The sequence below is a fragment of the Amblyomma mixtum genome, chromosome 10 (assembly GCF_055824585.1).
Source record: "Amblyomma mixtum isolate Tamu chromosome 10, ASM5582458v1, whole genome shotgun sequence".
Classification (NCBI taxonomy): domain Eukaryota; kingdom Metazoa; phylum Arthropoda; class Arachnida; order Ixodida; family Ixodidae; genus Amblyomma; species Amblyomma mixtum.
Window position 1 is genome coordinate 111,715,847 of NC_143021.1, and position 24,424 is coordinate 111,740,270.

The 24,424-nt window shown below is 47.3% G+C and overlaps 1 protein-coding gene across 1 annotated transcript in view; it reads right to left on the reverse strand.

The window, feature by feature from the left end:
- Positions 1–22,163, reverse strand: part of LOC149326685 (uncharacterized) — a 47,593-nt gene extending 25,430 nt beyond the window's left edge. The window contains exons 1-3 of the mRNA XM_089565147.1: positions 22,054–22,163; positions 8,205–8,257; positions 7,920–8,000 (exon numbers count right to left, since the gene is read on the reverse strand). Of these exons, the coding sequence (XP_089421273.1) occupies positions 7,920–8,000; positions 8,205–8,257; positions 22,054–22,141 (222 nt within the window). The 5' untranslated portion in view covers positions 22,142–22,163. The remainder of the gene's footprint in view (positions 1–7,919; positions 8,001–8,204; positions 8,258–22,053) is intronic.
- Positions 22,164–24,424: the final 2,261 nt, after the last annotated feature.

Genomic DNA, 24,424 nt, shown 5'->3' on the forward strand with positions numbered 1-24,424 from the left:
CTTTGCGCTAACTGGGATTTGTTCAAGGATATCATTGAACATCTCATTAACACTTTTGTACCATTAAGATCTCTGAAGTGCGATCGGGAATCACCTTGGTTTAATAATGTTTTAAAAAGACTCTCCAATAAAAAGAAGCGCTTGTTCCGCTATGCGAAGTTGTTGAATTCTAAACAATGATGGGAGGCCTACTTTTCCGCAGCTGCAGAGTACAAAGGTGCGCTAAAAAACGCAAAGGACACATTTTTTAACCACACACTGCCTGCTATGCTGGTCAATAATCCTAAACAATTTTGGAATGTAGTTAACAAGAAAGACCCTTCCACAATACTACTTACTTCTTCTGATGGTGTTGCCTTTCCTCCATACGAATGTGCTTCTGTTCTAAACAATATATTTGCTGCGGCATTTTCTACCAATGTTTCTCTTGTTCATCGCGTGTGCCCTGTTTTTGATGCTCTTCCTATGGATCCAGTTATATTCGACGCGTCAAGCATCCAGTGCATCATAGAAAATCTTAAGGTTTCCTCTTCCTGCGGTGTTGACAACATTAATTCGAAGTTTTTAATTAATACAAAGTACTATTGTTCCATAATTCTTACTAAATTGTTTGAACAGTCTCTTGCTACAGGTTGTATTCCCAATGATTGGAAAATTGGGAAGGTGATTCCACTGCATAAGTCCGGAAGTAAACATTCTCCTGATAACTTTAGACCTATATCGCTCACTAGTATTCCGTGCAAGATCATGAAACACGTCATATATTCTCATCTCATCTCTTTTTTAGAATCTAACTCCTTTTTCAGCATTGCCCAGCATGGTTTTCGTAAGTCTTTTTCATGCGAAACTCAGCTAATATGTTTCACACATGACCTTCATTGCATCCTTGACCACGGGTCTCGGGCAGATTGCATATTTTTGGACTTCTCGAAAGCGTTTGACACTGTTTCACATGAACTTCTCTTTCTTAAATTAAGCAATCTTAACATAGACCCTAATGTCCTTGCATGGCTACAATGCTTTCTTTCTAACCGTTCAATATTCGTAACAGCGAACAATATAAACTCGCATATTTTGGTGAATACACGGGGGTGTACTGCGCACAAAAAGACAAGGACAAGAAGATAACACAACAAGCGCAGACTCGCGACTAACTTTATTTGAAAACACGATACTCCTTTTATAGTTTCAAACTGTCACATCACACACATGTGGAAACCAAAAACCTTTCTTCATTCTGATACAGTTTGATAGACGGGTCACTTACGCAATCTTTATCCTTCTGTTTGATACAGAACGCCTCCGCCAACTCACGCGCCACCTGGTCACGGCTCCTCCTCAAAACTTTTGTATCTGTCAGCAAAGGCAGGCAAGGGTTATTGCGCGTAGCATCCGGGCATGCGCCACAATGCAGGGGTAAATTCGACCCTGTCCCTGATTTCATGGAAAGCTGGTGCTCTCTTAAGCGCTCATTCAGACATCGGCCTGTCTGGCCGATGTATACCCTGCCACAGGTGAGGGGAATCTGGTATACGACTCCCGTCTGACACCTGACAAATCGAGTTGCATGACGCTTCTCGCAGTCCGCTTTCCTCTTCCCTCCGGACATGACCTGAGGGCACAATGAGGCCAATTTGCATGGGGCGGTAAAAACTACCGGCACGCCGTAGCTTTTCGCCACGTTCTTCAAGTTGTGGGAAATTCTGTGAATATACGGTAGAACCGCTGGCCTCATTTCCTTAGAACGGCCACTATCCCGGCCCGTCCTATCTTTCAGTTTGCGCAGAAGCTTCTCTGCCACTGCAACAATGATTCAATCATTGTTGCAGTGGCAGAGAAGCTTCTGCGCAAACTGAAAGATAGGACGTGCCGGGATAGTGGCCGTGCTAAGGAAATGAGGCCAGCGGTTCTACCGTATATTCACAGAATTTCCCGCAACTTGAAGAACGTGGCGAAAAGCTACGGCGTGCCGGTAGTTTTTACCGCCCCATGCAAATTGGCCTCATTGTGCCCTCAGGTCATGTCCGGAGAGAAGAGGAAAGCGGACTGCGAGAAGCGTCATGCAACTCGATTTGTCAGGTGTCAGACGGGAGTCGTATACCAGATTCCCCTCACCTGTGGCAGGGTATACATCGGCCAGACAGGCCGATGTCTGAATGAGCGCTTAAGAGAGCACCAGCTTTCCATGAAATCAGGGACAGGGTCGAATTTACCCCTGCATTGTGGCGCATGCCCGGATGCTACGCGCAATAACCCTTGCCTGCCTTTGCTGACAGATACAAAAGTTTTGAGGAGGAGCCGTGACCAGGTGGCGCGTGAGTTGGCGGAGGCGTTCTGTATCAAACAGAAGGATAAAGATTGCGTAAGTGACCCGTCTATCAAACTGTATCAGAATGAAGAAAGGTTTTTGGTTTCCACATGTGTGTGATGTGACAGTTTGAAACTATAAAAGGAGTATCGTGTTTTCAAATAAAGTTAGTCGCGAGTCTGCGCTTGTTGTGTTATCTTCTTGTCCTTGTCTTTTTGTGCGCAGTACACCCCCGTGTATTCACCATGATTGACCGACTAGCCCAACAACGTACGCTCGCATATTTTGCCTGTCCGTTCCGGCGTGCCTCAGGGGTCAGTTCTTGGGCCCCTCCTTTTTCTCATCTATATAAATGACTTACCGGCTAACATTTCTTCTTCAATTAATCTTTTTGCCGATGATTGTGTTATTTACCGCGAAATTAAAGATGGTAATGATGTCTCTTGTCTTCAATCCGATATTAACAAGGTTCTTGACTGGTGTTTTACTTGGAACATGCAACTAAACATTAATAAGTGTAGACATGTACGCATTTCTCGTCTCTCTAATGCCCCTTCTTCTTATCACATTAACAACGTGTCTCTCGAAACCGTGTCATGTTATAAATATCTGGGTGTTTACGTTTCTTGTAACCTGTCTTGGAAAACTCACGTTGAATACATAATAAATAACGCTGATCGCACTCTTGGGTACCTTCGCAGAAATTTCTCACGTTCATCTACTTCAATAAAATTATTACTTTATAAAACATTGGTACGGTCCAAGTTAGAATATGCTGCATCTGTCTGGAGCCCTGGCATCGATTCACTCGTTTCAGATTTGGAAGCTGTGCAGAACCGCGCATGCCGTTTCATTCTTTCTAATTATCACCGAACAAGCAGTGTAACCGCCATGAAATCAAGTTTTTCCCTACCACTTCTTTCCCACCGCAGATAAATAGCCTCATTGTGTCTTTTTCATAAAATTTACCACAACAGCCTTCTCAATCCTAAGTTACTGTCAAGACCATGTTACATCTCAGCACGCGTTGATCACCGTCATAAAGTTGGAATCCCATCTTGTCACACCAAATGTTTTCATGACTCATTCATACCCCGAACTTGTGTCAGCTGGAATCACCTTCCCCACGACATCGCAGGTATTTCTGATAACAATGCATTTCGTAAAGTCCTTTATGTTTCTTTCTGAGTATGTGTCGTTTATTACTGTATAAAAATTGCCTTTCACTCTCTACACACTGTTTTAATATATCCCCACTGCATTCTAATCTCATTGCCTTCCTGTGTTTTCACTTTTTATGTATTCCTGGTTTATTTTTGTTTTCTCTCCTTGTAGTTGCTGTTTAGGCTGAATTTTTATGTACTCCCACTCCCCTCTGTAATGCCTTCGGGCCCTGAGGGTACAATAAATAAAAAATAAATAAATAAAAAATAAAAAGAAAACGAAATGCATTCTATTCAGAGCAAGAAACACAGCTACTGACTCCGAGTTTAATCTCACCTTCCCCACTGAAAGTTTGCAGCAAACAAAAAACATTAAATTCCTCGGTGTCCACTTCGAAGAGTTTCTGAGCTGGAATGAACATGTAAATCATTTGAAATTAAAAATGTCGAAAGTAGTTGGAGCATTATGGAGGGTTGAAAACCTGATTCCAACTAGGTACAGATTAAATACATATTGTGCAATTGTCCAATCCCACTTAACTTACTGTCTTTTGAGCTGCGGGAAAACCACTCGAGGTAACTTGCAAATGTTAACAATCATGCAAAAGAAAGCCATTAGGGCTCTAGAAAGCTTAAATTATAATGAGAGCACAAGGCGTTTTTTCAAGAAACATGGGATTTTTTATCTTGAACAGCTCTATTTACACAAACTTGCGCTCTACAAATACACCCAAAGGAAACAAAATTCTCGCAGCTTTGATAATACGAGGGGGTACCCAAAAGAAACCGGACTTATTTTTGTTTGAACTTATTTGTTCACATTTTAGGCACAGACCTTTAATCTCCTTCAAAGTATTCCCCACTTGCAATGATACGCTTGTCGAATCTTTCATTCCATTTTTCAAAACATTGTTTAAATTCATCTTTTGTGATGCTTGACAGCGCCTCCGTCGTTTCTTTCTTCACCTCAGCAACATCAGCGAAACGCTTTCCCTTCACCTTTTTTTTTCATTCTAGGAAACAAAGACAGTAGCACGGGGCAAGGTAGGGAGAGTATGAGGGTTCAGGAATACGGGTCATGCCATTTTTGGTCCAAAATTGTCGTAGAGACAGGGCTGTGTGCGCAGGGGCATTGCCATGATGGAAAAACCAGTCACCCGACCGCCACAAATCTGGCCGCTTCCACCGCACACTGTTGCCCAATCTTTTCAAAACATCCGAGTAGAAGGCCTGGCTAACTGTCTAACCCTTCGGAACAAATTCTCAATGGACGACTCCTCTCACGTCGAAAAAACAAATCAGCATTGTTTTGAGGTTTGGTTTCACCTGACGAGCTTTCTTGAGGCGAGGTGAATTTGAAGTTTTCCATTGGCATGATTGTTGCTTTGATTCAGGATTCGATTCAGGAACACTTGAGTTGTCCCCGTAGCATCGTCCTTGTACGTCTTTCTTAATATTTCAAGAGTTTCCATTCAACTTTTTCCGAGCAAAAATCAGAATTTCACCGGCGCACGCTGTTCACGAAAATCAGCCATTGCAAAAACGACATTCACAAAAAACAGTCGTCACTCTAAAACTGCCTAAACTAGTCTGACCTCCTTCAACGACGGCACTCGGCTTACTGACTCTGGAATGTTCGTTTTATGTGCTCCTAGTGGCAAAACGCGGTACCAAAGAAGCTTTGCCGACCAAAAAATTTAGTCCGGTTTCTTTTGGGTACCCCCTTACGTATTTCATGAAAAATGACAACTTTTGCTTCAGGAAAATAAATTACATATTACTACGTTTACGGACAAATTATGGATTACAAAGTATGAAATACCTTATTCCTAACGCTTTAAACGAGAACGCGGTGTTAGCTGAAGTTATCAATTATTTTTTTTTTTTGTGTCACTATCCGTCCAGCAGTAAGTGTGGTTTCTGCGCTAGCCTTATCGCTTCAACTACCGCTCGTCCTGTCCTCTTCTCGATCTTCAGTCCTGTCAAGTTTGCGGTTATTCCTCCTCCCCAACATGTCTGACCAACTGGCCCAAAGCTTCCCCTTGTTGAACCTTATCAATTATCCTTCTATTAATACACTGAAAAGATTTTTGCGCGAAATTTTCATTGTGTAGTCGTAGTTAGGTTCACATTTATTGTGAATTTCTATAATGTGTACTTTCTTTTCGAGTGACTTTTCTGTAATGACTGCTTTTGAGTGAAATGGACTATATTTGATTTATGTTCGTCATACTTATTTCTTGTACATTATTGATTATAAGTGTCTCTCCTGCTGGATTCTGTATTTTTCTGATGGTTTCTGCAGAGGGTTTTGCTGAATCGGTTTTTGTTTTATTTCAAAATTGGCACGAGTGTTGTGCACAAGTTCGAACATCATGTTAAATTGTTTTTGTTCAAAGTGCTTTGTTCGTTTTTCTTCGTTAGTTTATGATTTGGTTATTCGGAGTGCATCGCTACCAACTTTGTTACGGGGTCAGGGGACCCAGCCAGGTACCGGTTTTGTACCTTTTGTTCCTGGCCCTTAGTTTTCTGTACTGAGAACGAAAATGCTAATAAACTCAAACTCAAAACGACGCCCATCGCTTCCCGCAGTGTCGGAGCGCCCCGGTGCTTTTCCTGCAATCCTGGCTGCAATACAAGCCAGCAGATTACGGCACCCGGCTCCCAGAACCAAAGAGAAAGAACGGATAATATATACAACTATATACAAGAAAAATTGGGCCACGTTTAAGGCTACCGCATTCACTCGTTTCTGGCTTGCTATTCTCCGTGGACGACTAGGTCTTGCGCTCCATGTGCGGACCTCGTATGTTCACCTTCCAAAGGAGTATCGATGAAGCGCTCATCAAAAGCGTAGCATGCACGGCAATTTCCTCATGCTGCTGCTCCGCTGACCTCGCTGTTAGGAAAGCATATTGGCGTTGCTAGCAACTCCGAATTCGGGTCAGGCCTAACGCTGTACAAATCCGGGTGGGCATTCCGTGAACCGAACTTAGTGTCGTCTCTTGTCCCTAGCGTTTGCCACACATTGGGCTGCCGTTGTGGAATTATGAGGGGGTCAGCCTTCCGCCCTGCACTCCCACTCGACGGATTCAGCGTTTCGTCTCGCTAACCGCGGAGGGGTGCGTGCTCGAGGGAACAAAGGGAGGGACGACAAAGCGTGTACACTCATATGTTATTTATTACATTTGCGAATAACACAGAGTGGGCCGGCTAGCTACAAAACGTCATGAGGAATTCCTCGGAAATAGGAGGCTACGAAGAATGCATGGTTTCTGGCTGGGGCAGAGACACGACCTCGGAGGCATCGGCGGCGAACGTTTCGACCAGGTTTTCTCGAGCGTGCCGCATTCTTGGGGCAAAGCCATCCCCGAGCATTTTCTGGGGGAGGTGACGAGAGGTCGGGTTTGCTCCGCTTGTTTCGCTGCCTGGAACCAGAAGTCCAGCGGAATTGCGCGGGAGATCTCCATGCGCCTGCCGCGGAAGGTGACGACAGCGTTCGGCTGACACTCCTCACGACGCTGGCCGGATCCCGAAGAAGAAACCCTCACCGGCTCCACGGAACTCCGCGCAGCCTTCGAGGTGGCGCTCCCGTCACTGCTTCCGCTTCCCCCATGAAGGAGACTACCATCCTCGCCCAGACCGTGCTGTCCTGACGCATGAAGATGAAGATGGTCGATCGCGTCGAAATGAAGGGGGGGGGGGGGGGGGGGGGGGGGGGGACAGGTTTTCCACAAGGTCTCTCACAATCCAATGAAGGTAGGGCAACGTTGTGGTGAAAAAGTAGTATTCAGGGCAACTAAAAGGCTTTTGAGTGTGTGTAAAAAGTGCTGCCCTACCCGAACGCGGAAACCTGAGTGCAGAATTAAGCCCAGAAATGCCCACGTGCATTGCAGGAAGGGAGTGGTATACAAAATTTCACTTTCATGTGGTAGGCACTACATAGGGCAAGCGGGCAGGTGTATGAGTGTGCGCCTCTTAGAGCACAACAATAAAGTGACAAACATCACCGCAGACGGCCATCTGGCGGCCCATTGCAAAAAATGCGACGCAGAACCACCTTTCCATCGACAAGACCATCATTTTGTATCGTCACCATAACGACTTGACTAGAGAATAAAGGAAGCTTGTGAGTTAGCACGGGCAGGAGGTCAATGCGTCTGCAGGCCGTCTGTGGCATTTTCAAGGGAAGAGCTCGATTTCATGGCATGACGGCATGTGGCATTTTGTTATCTGATCTTTCTATCGGCTATGTCAGTAGTGCATATATGCTCCTGGTCTGCAATAAATCCGCTGTGTCGAAAGTTAGCGCATGTCCCGTCTCGTCTTTGTCCGACGTTCTTCCCGTGCTACGATTACTGTGTTACACTAATTTATCTGGTAATATTAGTTGAACTGATTGAACTGCGCTGATGCTTTGGTAAAAAAAAAAGGTGAAGGAAACTTACCCTTTTCACTTTTGAAGAATTTTGGCACATCACTTGCGGCGCCGGGCATGTCAGGTTGCGGCCCATTGTGAAGTTCAACGCCTGATAAAGGAACAACAAAGCGTGTTGGCTCCGATCCGAAGGAAAGGTAAAGTGCGATACCCAGACAGAGAGATAAAAGACAAAAACAAGCCGGTTAATGTCGTATTGAGTGGTGGGACACACTGTCAAATGATTCTCGCAGCAAATGGCTCTCACAGTAGGGAACACTAAAACGAGCAAAAATTGAGAGGTTAAGTTCCGTACGCATGTTATGGCATCCACTTCCAGCGGGATATTTTCCAAGCAAGTTACAGTACCTGCGAAATGAAAACAGAAAGAGGTAATGAAAACGGGATCGTATTGTTTTAAGAGTTCACTAAATTTGGGTATTCAAACAGGAATTTATTAGTGTAAACGAGGGAGGGAAAACCTCAGGGTGCTTGCCATCGTTTCGGCAAGAGGACTTGTCTTTGGGCAAAGCATTCATCAGTGGCGGGGTTTGAAATGGGGTCACCACTCCGAGGAGGAAGGCCCGCTGAGGGGGCGGGGGGTTGAAGTGAAAAATAGTGTTAGGACAGGAAGGGTGAATCCTGTCCAGACATGATGGCTGCTGAAGCTGATTTACCGACTGACCCGCAATACTGTGAGCAGAAAAAGGCCAGCTCAGCAGACTAACGCAGCAGCTCTTCACGCTCCACACCGCCCGATTCGTTTCTGCTGAGCTGGCCCTTTTCTGTTCACAGGTTTGCATATTCAACCGGCTAATCATCTTCAACAGCCATCATGCCTGGACAGGATTCACCCTCCCTGGCCTAACACCATTTTCACTTCAACCCTCCCCCCCCCTCCCCCCCGCGGGCCTTCCTATTTAAACCCCGCCAATGATGAAAGCTTTGCCCAGACGCAGACAGGTCCTCTTGTCGAAACGTTGACAAGCACCCTGAGCTTCATTCAATCAATAAATTCAATCAATCAGTCGTTCTATTTTCATCACAAAATGATGAGGGTTGGCTCATGCAAAAAGGGGAGAGAACTTCCACTTAAAACATCCTGAACCCCTCGTATACATAGCTTGCAGCATGAGGGGACACGTGTAAAAAAAAAAAGAATAGGGCTAACATTTGCGTGCGAAATAAAGCGGAAAACATTTGGCACTTGCGATGTACATTATGTTAAATGAAGAAACATGTCAAGCAAGGCAGTGACTAGATTTCTAATATACCACAAAAAGAAGTGCGCCAAGGGATCAAACGCAGTCTCGGGCAAAAGCCACATAAATGAGATTACAATCGCAAACGTATGTCCCCGATATCTTTTGTACTGCAGGTTCCCCCACTTGTTCACTCTGCGATTATCAAGAGCCATCTGACCAACCTCTCTCTACCATGGAATCCAAGTAGGAATTAGGAATCGATGCCGGTTTTGATTTGCTATTCGCCTCCCGCTTCGCATCGGACTACCTCTACTGGAGCAGAGTTGGCCGCACTTCTTGCGGCGGTACAGTATATCTCACAACAATCACCTCAAAAATGGGCTGTTTTCTGTGATTCAAAAGCTGCCCTACAATGTCTTCAATCTGCCTTGAGACATAGCGACCATGAGCAACTTATAGCTGAGATACGATATCTGCATCACCAGGTAATCGAACAAGACCATGAAATCATCTTCCAGTGGGTACCAGGCCATAGCGGCATTGTTGGTAACGTCTTAGCTGACGATGCTGCTCGATCGGCTCACGAGACAACCAACGCTGTCCGCATACCACTGACAAGAGCTGACGCAGCAAGGCACCTTCAACTGCTCGCCCGAAACCTGACTGTAACGTCGTGGTCTGCCCCTGGAGGTTGGACACCCCGCTCGCATCACTTCAACCTCTTGCTCCAACATCATATACCATTCGGCTTCCCCCGCAGTGATACTACGCTGTTGTGCCGCCTGTGGCTGGGAGTGGCGTTCACAAACGCCTATTCCCATCTCATCTCAATGGCTGACTCTCCTGCGTGTGGCCAGTGTGGTTGTGACGAGGCGATCAGCCACCTCCTCTGTGACTGCCCTCGTTTTGAGCGAGAGCGCGGTTGCCTAGTTGCTTCTCTGCTCCGCTTGGACTCGCGTCCTTTAACAGAGTCTGACGTTCTGGGGCCTTGGACACAACCTTCCAGACAACGGAAAGCGGTGCAAGCGCTCCTGAATTTCCTAAGGGACTCGGGGTTGCATTCCCGCCTACAAGGGCGTCCGCAGAATTTTTTGCAGGGGGGGGGGCCCATTGGTTGTTGGCGCCGGAGGGGGGGGGGGTATATTCGTAGCGAAAAGGCACTATTTGCGGAGTAAATTTATTTATTTATATATAAATAAAAAATAAGTAAAATACACACATGAAAGAAAATTACAAGCAGCAAATTAAAGCGCGGATTGTAGAGATACATTCGAGTTTATCAACAAAGAAACAATTAAAATTAATAAAAATGCAAAAAGATACTATCAATACTCGAAGTGCTCAGTCTTACTGCATACGGGTTCTCGACTCACCCGAATTGATGACCAGCACACAGCGCAATATGTTCACAAACACGCAACTACAGTCACTAAGTCAGTCTTCCTTGAACAGCAACTGTAGGCGCCTCGGATTTTTCTGGGCGAATTGCGTAGTTACACAGGTGATAAATTCATTTCTGTGCTTCATTACACGCTCTCAGTGCACAGTCATCATATATATTGATTGGAAAAATGGTTGAACGAGTACGTTGAAAACAAAAGATGACTATATATACAACGAAAACTTATTTACAAGATAAATGCACGCTCGCAGCTTCATACACCTCGCTCCATCTTGCTCGCGCATCCGCACAGTCGAGCAACCGCACACACACTGCTCGCCGCTCGTCGTTTTCTCGTCCGCTGTCTTGGTTGTTCTCACCTTCGTTGACAACCCGCCACTAAAAACACCGAAGCACAAACACAGAGGCGCGCACACGTGCAAGGGCTTACTTGCCACAATATCCACGAATGCGCACTTTTGGGGTGTAAGGAACGCCGCGCGACTTCCGAGGGGAAGGGACACCCGCAACTAATTCGGCCGGAAAATTTGTTTTTGTGCTTTTATGGGGTTCAGAGCCCCAAAACGACTCAGGCTATGAGGGACGGAGTAGTACAGAGTTTCGGATAATGTCGACCACCTGGGTCTCTTTACCATGCACTGACACGCACAGTACATGGGCGCTGTTGTGATTTGAGGCCCAGCCAGAGGTGACAGGCGAGCCAGGCAGGCGCCATCGGGCTGCGTTGACCAAAGGCGCTGGTTTTCGGAGAAGACGCAAGGAACGCTGGTGTGGGGGCGCCTCTGGAGACTGCGTCGCCGTGAACAAAAGCAGCTAATCCCCTTTGCCGAAGGTTCTGAAAGCGGCGCTTCCACCGCACCGAGCTCTCCCGTGGATCGGAGGAGACAGCGCGCGGCGGCGGCGCCAACTCGTCGCCCGCTTGCCCCTGAGCAGCCCGACAAAGCGGGGGTGGACACGGCTGATTTGTCCTTCCCCCCTCAAGAATTCATCGGTGGCCGGCGTACGAACGTAATCATGATTATAGCGAGCGACCTGTGCCCTGTGCACTGTCTGCCTCCGTGTCGCTATCTCTCTAGAGATCAAAGAAACAGACACCCATCTCAAGACGGCTCGAAGCACATGCTCGCCGGTGCCGCTGCATGTCTGCAACAGGTCGTCCTTCAGCAGAGCTGGCGGTGGCGTGGTTTCAAAACGGCGGAACGACGCGCGCCCGGACGCGGCATTTCGCAGATGTGACCAAGCGTCGAAGCGGGGCTGCTTTTACCCTTTTGGCTGAGCGCACCACCGCCCCTGGCGTGCGGCCATCACTCACGGTTCGAGTGAGTGATTTTCCAGGGGGGTGCAGCCGCCCCCCCTTGCCCCCCCCCCTCCGGACGCCCATGCCCGCCTATAATCTAAGTTTTCTGCGCGCGCCCTCTGTCCCTGTGACATAGTGGTCGATGGACACTTGACAGACTCATTTCTTTGCCGCTCTTTTTCCTTTTTTCCCCTTTGTTCCCCTCCCCAAGTGTAGGGTAGCCAACTGGGCATCGCCTGGTTAACCTCCCTGCCTTTCCGTCCTTTTCTCTCTCTCTCTCTCTCTCCTCCCGCTTTATTATAGGACAGAAGAGCACTTATAACCTCTTATAACAGGCTTTGTCGCATTCCCATCAGGCCTACCTTGTTGCCAGTAATTGCTCAAACTTAGATTTTGTGCTAGGTGTATTAAGGATTTCGTGACATGGTTGCTCGACATATTACAGTGTTACATTCCAATGGGTTACCCTGTTGCTTTTTACACTAGCTTCAAAGTTTGAGCGTACTGGAAGCACTGCTAGCACTGCGTATAAAAAGTGACCCAACATGGAGCCGCGAAAACACTCCCTCTGAAAAAGGGAAGACTGCCAGGGGTGGTATTCTCCCGGTGTCGCCTTTTGCGACATGTCGCATTCGCTCTTCACTGATTGGCTCGAGCCGCGGTGACGGCGGCGTGACGACACGGATCCGCCTTCCTGCTACGTCATTGTGACGTCGCCCCAATTTACTACGCTTAGTCCAACAACGAAATGCGCTGAAGCGATTCGCGCGGGCGACGGGTTACCGTTAGCGTACGAACGCAATCGGCAGCTGCGGATTTTGCGCCCTTAGCGTGAAAACATGGCGGCGTCCTTCCAAGCGAGAGCCGCCCGCTTCAGCCAATTCAACAGTCCTTGCGATTCCGGTCGGCATGTTTACCGGCAACTACTGGTGTTGTTGCTTTTCGCTATGACTTACCTTGCTTTTATGATAAAGTTTAAGCTGCAGTTCAGCCTAGTTTTTGATACGCTATCGATTCTGGAGCGCGCAAGCCTAATGGGACCTCCAGCTACACTGCTACCGTCTGCAACTGCCCGAAACGTGGCCGAAACCTAGCACAACCATCCGGAGCGAACCAAATTAAATTTGGAGCTTTTTCGCTGTGTTTTATACACTTAAATGAAGTAAAGTGAGTTTATATTAAATTTGCAAATGTTTTTTGAACATTAGACGTCATGTGATGGCAAATATTCTTGCTATGAAAGATACGAAACTACTGCTGCTAGTGAATCAGCAGTGGTAAATTGTCGCTTCTCGGAGTGAATGAAAGCACCGCAGACGAAAGTGCCAGGGGCGTTTTCCGTTTCTTCGAGCAATTTTTTAGGCCCCGCCCTAATGCGACATGTCGCAAAAGGCGACACCGGCAGAATACCGCCCCAGAAGACTGCCTGACGCATTTTAGGACTTTGATCACGTTACCAAACTTAAAAGGACAATTTGTGGATGAATGCCTGGGTATTTAATTAAGGAATACTTTTTTTTGCTAACAATTGACGAGTCACAAAGGTATTTTGAACGATTTTCTACATGTGTGAAGCATGTACAGAAATAGGCCAATTGTGTTTGCTTGGAAAGACTTTTCTCTGTAAAAAAATTCTAAAAATTTGTTTGCTACACATAGCGCAAAACTAATGAGTAGCTTTTACAAATGCCGTAGTAATGATTGAAACAATTAAAAAAATCTAGTTTTGAGAAAAACTGAAATTTTGGGGAATAAGTGAGCTGTTCCATTGCTCAATATTGTCACCGACAAAGGGTTGAAGAAACAGACCTGGTTCCAGTTAGACGAGATGGGCGTGCAAGCCAGCAGGCAGCTCGAGCGAGGAAGAAGACAATCTTCGAGCACCTCGAATGCCCAAAGCTTGGCAAGTCCCAGCTTAAACAGTTCGGCCGCGGTACGCCGCCACAGATTGTTTCATACTAGTTAGAAAAAAACAAGTAAAATTTATTTTTGAGACAAATGATTATGCTTGTTTTTTTTACGAAAGCTTTGAAAACGCTAAGTATACTCTTCAAATGTCCTGTCCATTCGTGAGCAAACTCCACTTCAGGAGCGTTGCGAAGTCTGGCAACATGGTACGAGTGGAGGTCCACGGGTAGCTCGTCGCTTATGTATGGGTGTTCCTTGGCTGTGCCGAAATTAGCGCTGTATTATTTTTTTTTTTTTTTGGGGGGGGGGGGGGGGGGGGCTAGTCGCGTCTCTGACGCTGAGCACTGAATTATGACATTCTCTAAGGGGACCGGAGATTATCAGACCGAATTTGTGCGGCGGCGTGGCTATCTATCCTCGCAAAATCACGAACGTGTTTACGGAATCTACCGTGGAGAAAGTGAAGTGTTCCTGTGTCGCCGATGCCTGTGACAAGCGGAAACGCGTTGGCACCGTGCTTATCCGTTGCTACAGGTGAGCACCTCGGCGGCTTTCCTGTAGCAATGAGCGGAATTTCTGTAGAATTAAGCGGGAAAGCAGCGCTACGCTTGCTGGAGGTATCTCCGGTTTTGGCGCTTTTACGTGCAATCAGCAGTGAAGGCGTCGAGTTGGCGGCACGTTGTGTCCCCAGTTGAGAATATGCAGCTGCCTTTGGTGGGGAGGGGAAGCAAAATAAGTCGGAATGTTTGCGTAACGCGATCACACAGTGGTAAATATTCTTCCGAAGAGGTTCGGTCTTGCGCATGATAGAACGTTCACAGTTGTACTTTGCCTAAGTATTCCGACGAAATTTTTGCGTGATTTCCCGTATCCGTTGTCTGCATCGGTATCGTGAATTTGCGCGCTTTGCATGCTAGCAGTGACGCCGAAATGGCATCCCTTCAGACGAAATTTCAGAAAGCGGAGGTCAAACAGTCTAGATCGCGTATGTGGGCGCATACCGTGGCAACGCAGTCATGATACGTGATACTCGCCAAAAGTCCCGCCTGCCGCGCAGCCTTTCTTTTTTCTCTCTGTGTCCATCGCAGCTATCGAACACCAAAAACTCGTTCCCGAGCGAGGGCCTCAGGAGCTCTCGGTTACGCAGGCATTCTGCTCAGAATCACCATCATCAGCCTGACTACGCCCACTGTAGGGCAAATGCCTTTCCCATGACTCTCATATTAACCCTGTCCTTCGCCATTTGCGGCCACTGTATCCCCGCAAACTTCTTTATCTCATCCGCCTAACTTTCTACCGCCCCCTGCTACGCTTGCCTTCTCTTGGAATCCACAGGATTCCAAGAGATTTCTAGGTCTCCTGTCCCAATAAACACAAAACCTCCTCAGAAACTCCAAAAAAGGATGGAATGTCCCAGTCCCAGTGCAACATTTATCAAACGTTTCCAGACCATAGAGGCAAGACATAGAAACACAAGAAAAAAGGCAGTGTTCCCACTAAAGGTCTAGAAACGTTCTTTCGAGAGTTTTAAGCAGCAACAAAAAAGAATTAATGCATTTTGGTCCCAGAAAGGTAACGGGGTATAACGTTTTCGGGACCAATGGTTTTCAACAAGAAACAAAAATGACAGCTCGCTCTCTTTTCTCTCTCCCTCGCGCCACAAGCTGCGGGGAGAGAAGGCTTTCCTCTTGCACTCGCCGTTTTGAGAGATGAAACAGCAGTTTCATTCGAACAGCCGAAGGAAACGGTAAACCCCGCATCTCTCTCGGCGCATGCGTTTCTCGCACGTGGGCCGTCGGCTCCATGCTGCAGGCAGGCGGCGGCCGTCTGCATTTTCATCGCGCCGCCGGCAGCGGCGGTCACCAGCTTTCACGTCTTCTAGCGTTTTCCCAGCTTGCGCCCAACTTCAACATTATGTGGTGGTCCCTCCAGGCGTCTCCGACTATCGGCACTCCTCGCTGCGCAGCTGTCTAGCAGAAGTGCAGTAATGGCCTCCCGTCGCTCGCCCGGCTTCCTCGCTGGACGGACGCCATTTTGCGCGCGCTTATTCGCGCTGCCCGAGACGTTCGAGCACAAGCACCAGCGCGCGCAGTTCTTGCTGTCGTCACTGCGCCAACTCGGCTGTCGTGGACTTCGTAGCTACGGATTCACGAAAGTTTTCCCGCGCACCTCGGCGTGCCCACACCATTCCTTTTGGAACTGATGCCGCTGTTCGAGGCGGCGTTCGCGGCAGCGGAGTTCGTGGCAATAGGTGACCCATGGCGAAAGTACATATAAACAGCGCTAAACGACAGGACTAGCGCCGTGTTTGTCTACTCCTCTTCTAGTCCTGTCGTTTAGCGCTGTTTATATGTACTTTCGCCATGGAACACCAACTCGCCCAATCTACCGTTCTTCTACAATAGGTGACTCCTCGCACGCACCCTGCATTCCTCGGCGCCTCCGACGACTGCAGCACGTTGGTGGTGGCAGCGTGGCCGTCTACTACGGTCTGAGGCGGAAAGGACCTTCGGAGACCCACCACTCTCTTTCTGCGAGTGCCCATGGATTAGCCTGCTCTACCTACTTCGCCACCGCGCAGCCATCCTGCCGCAGCGGTATAGTTTGTGCAGTGTTCGCGTGGTTATATTGACTCTCTCCCACTGGATTAATCGTGCCTTGATCTCGACTCCCAAGCTGGACTGTGCCGCATGTGCGGTCTGCCACACCATGGATGCAGCGCGCCACCGCACGTACATACCTGAGCACGTTCACCTTCCCGCCTGGCTCCAAGCAGTGTTATCCCCACACTTAGTCACAAGAAAATAAAACTCCCCTGCAGGATCGTTACGAGGGTGTAACGCGTATGTTTTGAGCGCTCGCTGTGCTGTGAGAAGGCGCAGGACAGAAGCCTGCGTTTAATTTATGGTTTCAGCTGTTGCAGCCTTGTATTTCAACCCTGGGTTTCCGTAGGCAACGTCGTCAAGGTATGTTGGCTTATTTTAATTGTTTAGATAATTTATTTATTTATATATTTAAGCATACTGCAGGCCCTTTTCGCACTTTTTTTTATTTTCGCCTAGTAGAACTAATATTTTTTTTCTGTTTTGATAACACGTCGCTGAAGCTTGCTCCGAGTCTCTAAGTGTGAGGGGGGTTTCAACTTGAAGAAAATCTGTGACCTGAAACTGCGTGTCCGCAACGTACGCCCATCTCGTCTTTTCTTTTGTCACCCAAGTTGCTCTTTACATACGTTTGCTTTTGCGTGTGCATATCTGCTTTTGTAGCCCTTAGAATGCTCGTTTAAGGTGCATCAACTTTCAGCCTGTATTCTGTTTTACTTGCTTCATATTGCAGATTTCTCAGGGCTGGAGAAAAAAGTGGCCATCATTATATGCACGGCGCCGTAGTGTTATGTACACTGTGTATTAAATGGTGCATACGTTTGCGTCTGCTGTTTGTATTCATTCAGATTTGCGCCGTTGAACGTCAGAATTTTTTTCGGCACGGACTTTCAATTCGGTCTGTATTGTTTTTATTTGACTGAAACATGAATGCATTTTGATTGTGGTGGTGTATGGTGCGGTCGCCGGCTTGGACGACAGGATGCAATTCGTGCTAAGAGCACAGCTAGTGACTGAAATTCTGTATGGCGCTGCTATTTGCTCTTATATGGGCCAAATCGGGTGACTTTTTGAGTTCATATTTCCTTTGTGTGCAAAAAGCTAGGACATTTCACGTAAACGGATAAGTGCAGAACGGCCGAGCCAGCACGCATTCAGACGAGTGGAAAGGTGGATTACACCACCTGTAACGAAAGTATGCACCTGAAATTTGTCACATATGTGCGCTTGGATGCCTGCAGGCTGCATGAAAAAGGAGGAATAATTTTATTGAACCAGAGCCGAGAAATCGAGCATTAACCTTTTGGGGCTATCCATGGGACGCACAACTTTTTGGACATTGCTAGTTGTGGGGACGTTTTTTAGATGTGTTCGGGAAAAATGAGCACCTCCTGGGGAGATTCCAGATGTCCCGATGGGTCATTTTTGGGAGATTTTGAGGACGTTTTGTGTTTGTTGGGGTGTGACATGGAAACCCGTAGCATACGGATCTAGAACTGTAACGGAATCGGAAACGCACTACTCTAAATTAGAGAAAGAGAAGCAGAGCGAGAAGTTGGGCATGCTGGTACGGGTTCATCTTGATTGAGGGACAGCGCAGAAGAAGACGATATGCTTGAAGGAACGCACGACGACGAGCTTTTCAAGCCCTAGTAATGTGTTCCTTCAAGTGTCTCGTCTTTTTCTGCGCTGTCCTTCAATAAAGCAGAAAAAGAGAAGCTCGCTATGATATACGGTTCATTCATTATTACAGCGCAAAGACGGCACAGAACAAGAAGGGGACACAACAGCGCTGTTGTGTCCCCTTCTTGTTCTGTGCCGTCTTTGCGCTGTAATAATGAATGTATGTAACCAACTCGCCCAAAATGCTGTATTATGGTATACGGATGTGAAAAATTCGACCACTTTGTGTACGGCCGAAAACTAATCCTTGAAATCGACCATCGTCATTTGATTGTCATCTATAAGAAAGCCATCGACGGTATTGCACAGGAGCTGTAGCGCTTCTTCTTGAGATTGATGAGGTAGGATTTCGACCTGCACTTGGTTCCAGGAAAGCAGCTCCTGCTTGCGTAGATGCTACTACCACGGGCTCCCATAAAAGAGAAATGCGATTGCGTCGGCACCGATGACGTAGAAGTGCACGTCGTGAGTACAGTAGCTCTCCTAATCACCGAAGCAACATGGAAACTTAATTCACAAGGGTAGAAACTTGGGCGAGTCGGTAACTGTGACTCATGGTATGTGAGTAATTAAATTCAAAGGCGCCAAACCATACGCACACACACACAGGAGAAGAAAGAAAGACGAGACAGAGCGCCTTTGTCTCGTCTTTCTTTCCTCTCCTGTGTGTGTGTGTGCGTATGGTTTGGCGCCTTTGAATTTAGTGATGAATAACTACCAACTAGCCCAACAACAAGTTCTTCTATGGTATGTGAGGCAGCGCGAAACGGGACAAGGGACAGAGAAAGACGCACACAACACAGGCGCTAACCTCCGACTGACAGAAACCTAGGCGACCAAGACGAACGTGAACCGTGCGGCACACAGGCGCATGCGCCTAGAAAAAATAATGAAAATCAGGTGAACGAGGAACAACGGACAAACGACTCAGCGATTATTTAAGAAGGCCAGCTCTCTTTTGGACAGGGAGATGGACGGCTTGCTGACACATTTATCATCCGAGGCAGCGATATGCGCTGCTTCAATAATTTCGCGACTTAACTGATCCCGTTGTCGCGCCACAATCAAGCACTTATCCAAAAATGGCACACAACCACACTCCTTACAGTGCAAAGCCAGATTACTGCCAGTAAAAGTTTTCAAGTTGTTTTTGTGTTCACGAAGCCTCTCATTCAAGCATCGACCAGACTAACCAACATATCGTTTGCCACAGGAGAGTGGGATGTCGTAAACAATGCCTTCAGTACATTTTACGAACTTTTTTCTATGATTAATGCTGCACTGCAGCTTTTCGGGACGTTTATCGGTGGGCTAAGTTTTTTTTTTGGATTCCGCGCTTAGTTTTTCAAGGGCTGAAAAAGCCACGCGAACATTCGCTTTCGTCCCAATTTTCTTGAGATTGAGGGACAGGCAATGAATGTAGGGAATGACGGCAATTTTGCCTTTCTTTCTTTCTGAAGGCACAGAATGTAGTTGCTCTTCCTGGCGCCTCTCCTTCAGTATGCCTTCAGCGACAGAAACACAGATATCAGCTGGGTAGCCTGCTTCACTTGTCATTGCGAGTTGTTCGTGAAAGCTCCGGCTGATGAAGTGGGCGCATGAATTTTCCAGGGCATTTTTCAAACATAAACTAATAATGACTCGGTTTACGAGTTTAGAATGTGCGGATGTGTAGGGCAGTAGAGGTCTGCTAGCGCGAGGTGAATAGCTCCAGCACACGTGGTTGTCCAGGAATTCAAAACGGATATCAAGAAAGCTAGTCTAAGTTCAGCGCTGCGTGTGTCTTCTCTCCTTCTTGGTCTGTGTGTGTTTGCGCTGTTGAACCATCACTATGAAGCTAGTCTCATTGTCAGTTGGCATTTCGTTAGTCAATATTAGCTGTGAAAAACACTTCTGTGCAATAGCTAAAATACCGGATGCAACCTGCTCTAAGCGCGACGGCGTACACTCGATTAGAAAGAGGAAATCGTCCCCAAAACGAAAGATTCTCGCCACAGTGGGCTGGTAAGCCGCTCTTGGAGGCTCTTGTCAGGAGATTCCAGATACAGGTCGCTAAGTACAGGGGCCAGACAAGCCCCAATGCATGTGAGGCAGGTGAGCACGCCCGGTAAGTGAAAGACGTAAGTGGTGCACACCTTTCTCAGCACTGCGCTGAGTGTTATGAATGCCCTCGAGCGGCAGAACATTTGCCACAGGCAAGATGCTAGTACTGCAAAAAGTGTCAACCACGGTTCCATGAGATAAAGATTTTAGGTAAAAGCAAATACACAAGGGCAAGGGAACTATTGGAAGCATTTCATAAAAGAGAGGTGTATCTTGTGTTAGAGATACGTCGGTGAGCCTTTTCAAATCGGAAATGGCGTATCTTATACGGTTTTGTAGATAGTGTTGTGTGGAAACTGGTATCTCTCGTCACGTGTCCTGGTTTTCCTTATATTTGCTGCGCTGTTAGTGAATAAGGTTAGATGAAGTTTAGCGCTAGTCCTGTGTGGTCCTCTCTTGTGTACGTCTTGGTTGCGCTACAGTTCTTTTCTTACAACGTGCACCATCTAGCCCAACAAAATGTTCTTCTACATCTATCTGTAACGGCGGCTGCGTTTCTGGTTATTGAGTTCCTAAGCGAGCGAGACTGACTTTGAACAGCTTGGCATAAACACTCGCATTTTTGCGATAATTATGCAAGTTCAAGTGAAAAAAATATTGTTTATATGCGCAAATATATTTTTCCGGAACTATGACATTTAAGCATTTCTTTGTTGCTACGCAATTTCCGCGTAATTTTGAAAGAGAAGTACACCAGAATTACTGTAAATTTGTTGAGTTCAGCTATGTTTTCTTTGTGAAGTTGGAATTGTGTGAAATATGAGCTTTATAAAATTGTTATTTTCAGTTCTTGCAGCGAAGACGTACTGATTAAAATTTATGGCCATTGAGTCACGGCAAAGTAACGTGCGATGCGAAGACGCACTGATTAAAATTTATGGCCATTGAGTCACGGCAAAGTAACGTGCGATACAAGACGTACTGATTAAAATTTATGGCCATTGAGTCACGGCACAGTAACGTGCGATACATTTTTTCGGTAACGGTAACGCGTAACTTTATTTTTGTAGGCAACGTAGGGCGGTAACGCTTTCTTTTTTTTAGTGTAACGAGTAACATATTTAGTTACTTTTTTTCGGTAACGCCTACAACACTGGTCATGACTACCCCTTTTCTCAAGTCTGTTCTCTATACGCTTCTCAGCCTGTGCTGGCAAAACTATGTAAACTTGTCTGTTCTTCTGGTAAACCTAGGTTGTATGTTTGCACACGTACCGCTTTGTGCTTACTCGTGGATGTATTTCCTTGCGCAAACTATATTTCCATCGCTTAAGCTCTGCCTTTAAGGGTATGGTGCACTAGCGTTAAAGGCCCCTGTTAGCGACTCCGCTTGATCTCATAAAGATAATACCCGAGGACGTGCTCAGTACTAGCGTTACCGGATTGCACTACACAGCAGTGTCACGTGGAATTCGTTCGCGTGCATTCACCCTTCACTTCTATGCACTTTACCACTCGCTTAATCATTACTCCCTTAATTAGTGTTTCTGTGATCACCAAACAGTCGTGAGGTCCCATGCCATGTTAAAAACTGCATGAGAATACACCGCTCTAACCCAGCCGCATGGCCGTGCCTGGACGGCCTATTGGTGGCGTTTCCAGTCCGATGATCAGAGACTCGATTCCCCATTAATTGCCCCAACTGTATTTTCAGCGCAGTTCATTTTCTAGTAAAATAACATTTGAATCTTGTTGCGAAGTTCAAATCACAAATTATTAATAACCATTCAGTTCCGGCGCTCCATGTGTGACGTCAAACCTTTCCGACCACTCCGGTGACTCAGCGCTGTACGCCACATTTACCTCTAGCGGAAGCATTTAAGGGGTTTAAAAACTGGCCAAAAACCGGGTCCAAAACTGCGCATCTCTTCGTAAATACTGTCTACAGCACCGTAAATGTATTCAGGAGTAATCGCTACACTGCGGCGTACTTTGGTAGAAGTATATAACAACGAAATGCCTTACCGTTAGAACATCTGTCTTCTTCACACGGGGCTCCCATGACTGCATTCAGCATTAACACCATGGCAGGGACAAACAACACTGACGCCATGGTTTTCCTGCTTGGCCGCCGGTGCAAGGTGCGAAAGCGGAATGCGTCGGCTAGTGCCTGCAAACTCGAGGGGGCTGTGTCAACATGCCTGCTGACCACACTTGCGTCCTTTTCTTTCATTTATTTTTTTATTTCGAGCTGGGGCTTGCAGAATGAAAAGCGATTTTGCGTGCCAAACCTTCTGGACGCTTGCAGCTGCGTTTCACCAGATAAATTAGCTTGTTTATTTCAAGAGAAGCTTTTAAAACTTTTACTTATTTCACAACTGGCGTGGTTAGCATATTTTGTTGGCATTACGGCATTTCGCTGGCAAAATGGGGTGTTACGGGGCCCAGTTTTTTATAGCACGCTACTTTTCTTCGGTCGAAGAGAATATTGAAAGGAGCCGTTCGTTAATTTGAGTAGTATTTGTAGCTGGGCTCCTTGGTCCATATTCGGGAAAAAATACCGGAGCGCAAAGTGCAGCCAGTGTGGGTACAGAACGAGCGCTCACGCTCTTTTTCTGAACGAAATTTCTATGCGCTCAATTTTGTCCCCGACCACCCCCCTTGCCCGAACACAGGCTACAGCTCTGTAGCCATAAGTGTTAGCAAGAAGTGGCCGGATTGTTCTGGAATAAAGCAAACTGGTTTATTTAAGGATACAAGAATACAAGAAGTTACGGATACTACAGTAAGATAACGGTCCTCTATACGTAGGAGGTTCGGCGGATCTGCCCGGTTGGGAGGGCTTTTCCGACGCGTCTCGTTTCGTCGGCGTCTCACGGTCCTCTCCTGGGCCTCGCTCGAAGCATCCGTCGCTTCGTGCTGTTGCGTTCTTGGCCAGCTGAGTGGGACGCGTGCCGTTGTTCTGAGCGAGCCGAGTGGGACGCGCGCCGGCGTTCTGGGCGAGCCGAGCGGGACGCGCGCCGGCGTTCTGGGCAGAGCGCTAACACGGCCCTTCCAAAAATTGCGCCTGTCCTCAGGCGCACGCTGTGGATACTAATTCCTCGGTGTTCAAGGCGCGTTCCTTGTACCTTCTCAGCTGTTTGATGTTCACGGTTATCTCATTTAACTTTCCAGGAATGTGAAGGATCCTGCTTATGACAGCCATGTTGGGTCCAGTCAATGCTGTTATTTCGAACGGCCCTTCATATCTGGGATCTAATGTAGATCTTGCGCCGATTTTGAGAAGAACGAGATCTCCTCACTGGAAATGCGGTGTCTGACGTCTTTCGTTGTAGCGTCTCGTTGTTTCCTCCTGGCTCCTCTCAAGAGAGTTTTTCATGTCCTGGCGCCCCTTGGCCATCTCGTGGAGTCTGTGCGGCGTCGATTTCTTCGAAGGTGGTTCCAATGTTCAGTTCTCCGGGCACCTTCGGGTCGTAACCGTGCATGAGATAAAATGAACTTTCGTCGCTGAGTCGGTGCATTGTGACATTGATACCGAACGTCGCCTTAGGCAGTTCCTTTTTCCATGATTCGGAGTTGTTGATGACCTTCCTTAGTACTTGTTTCAGTGTTCCCACCATTCTTTCAATCAGTCCGTTTGACTGCCGGCCAGTACGGAGGAGTGTTCACGTGCTGAATTCCAAGTCTGTGGTGAACTTGAGCTGTTCGTTTGTTCGCGAAGCCTTTTGCTTGATCCGTGATGACGATGCTGGGCACGCCGAACCGGGGAATCCAGCGGTTAGTGAGAAAATCCAAATAGTGCTTCGAGGAGGTGCTTGGCACTGCTATCGCATCCATGTACCTTGTTGCGTGATCGATGTATACAAGTACATATTCTTCGTTTCCATCCAGGGGGCCCATATGATCGAGAGAAATGACCACATTTGGCTCGCTCGGAATTTCTCTGGGGTTCAGGCACCCTTCTGCTCGCGTCGTTCGTGAGTTTACGACTTGGCAGGTGTGGCATGGCTCGATGTAACGGCGGATGTCCTTCGCTATGGACGGCCACCAATACTTTCTTTGCACCAATATCCTTGTTTTCTCGCTTCCAAGGTGTACGTTGTCGTCATGAAACACCGCCATGATACTGCTTCGGAGCCGCCGCGGTGGCTCAGCGGCTATGGTGCTCGGCAGCTGACCCAAAAGACGCGGGTTCGATCCCGGCCGCGGCGGCTAGAATTTCTTTGGAGGAGAAATTCTAGAGGCCCGTGTACTGTGCGATGTCAGTGCACGTTAAAGAACCCCAGGTGGTCGAAATTTCCGGAGCCCTTCACTACGGCGTCTCTCATAGCCTTAGTCGCTTTGGGACGTTAAACCCCATAAACCAAACCAAACTGCTTCGGAGCGCCGCGGGAAC